This window comes from Tarenaya hassleriana, unplaced genomic scaffold, assembly GCF_000463585.1.
Source record: "Tarenaya hassleriana unplaced genomic scaffold, ASM46358v1 Cleome25, whole genome shotgun sequence".
In the NCBI taxonomy this organism is placed as follows: domain Eukaryota; kingdom Viridiplantae; phylum Streptophyta; class Magnoliopsida; order Brassicales; family Cleomaceae; genus Tarenaya; species Tarenaya hassleriana.
This window is the reverse complement of record NW_010965775.1, coordinates 1,661,364-1,661,999: the sequence shown is the minus strand read 5'-3', so window position 1 is coordinate 1,661,999 and position 636 is coordinate 1,661,364. Positions and strand designations below refer to the sequence as shown.

The window sequence follows — 636 nt, the reverse complement described above, 5'->3', positions numbered from 1 at the left end:
GGAAAGACGTGTATATGACAGAGTACAATACACTGCTCCATTCGTTAATGGCAGTTGTGAGAGTGTAGCAAGCGAATATAACGTACCTGCAAGAAGACGGGTGGGAGGTTTTAGACGGGTAATGTCCCGAGGGCAAGAAGTTCCAAGAGTGAAAAGACAGAGTATTCAACTGAAATTGCTACTCACCAAAACAAAACAAGAACGAAAATCGCGTTTCTGTAGAAGTTGTATAGTATCATGTAACTCATCCTTTGGTAATTCCAGTGCCCGTGAACGAGTAATAGCGGAACCAAGAATCTGAACTGTCCGATTGAGAAATCTGATGCCATCACGGCTTGACGCCCTTCTTGGCCGCTGATTCCTACCCCGACATCAGCCATTTGGATCATGGAGACATCATTTGCGCCTATCAATCATCCAGAAAGATTCTGTTAATCGCGAGAATGAGAAACAAAGCAGTGATGCAGAAGGGTCATATAATCTGAATCTTTGAATAAAGAGTGAAGCTATTTACCATCGCCAATGGCAAGCGTCATGTCAGCAGTTCTGTTCTTCACGAGCGCAACAATACCCGCTTTCTGGAAAGGAGCAACTCGGCAGCAGAGAATCACGGAACATTTGCTTGCCAATCGGAAG

General features: G+C 44.7%; 1 protein-coding gene across 1 annotated transcript in view; it reads right to left on the bottom strand.

The window, feature by feature from the left end:
• LOC104816484 (phospholipid-transporting ATPase 1) overlaps positions 1 to 636 on the bottom strand; it is a 5,182-nt gene that overhangs the window by 875 nt on the left and 3,671 nt on the right. The window contains exons 4-6 of the mRNA XM_010545334.2: positions 515 to 636; positions 187 to 406; positions 1 to 86 (exon numbers count right to left, since the gene is read on the bottom strand). The exon at positions 1 to 86 is cut by the window's left edge and continues 364 nt beyond it. Coding sequence (XP_010543636.1) covers positions 1 to 86; positions 187 to 406; positions 515 to 636 — 428 coding nt within the window. The remainder of the gene's footprint in view (positions 87 to 186; positions 407 to 514) is intronic.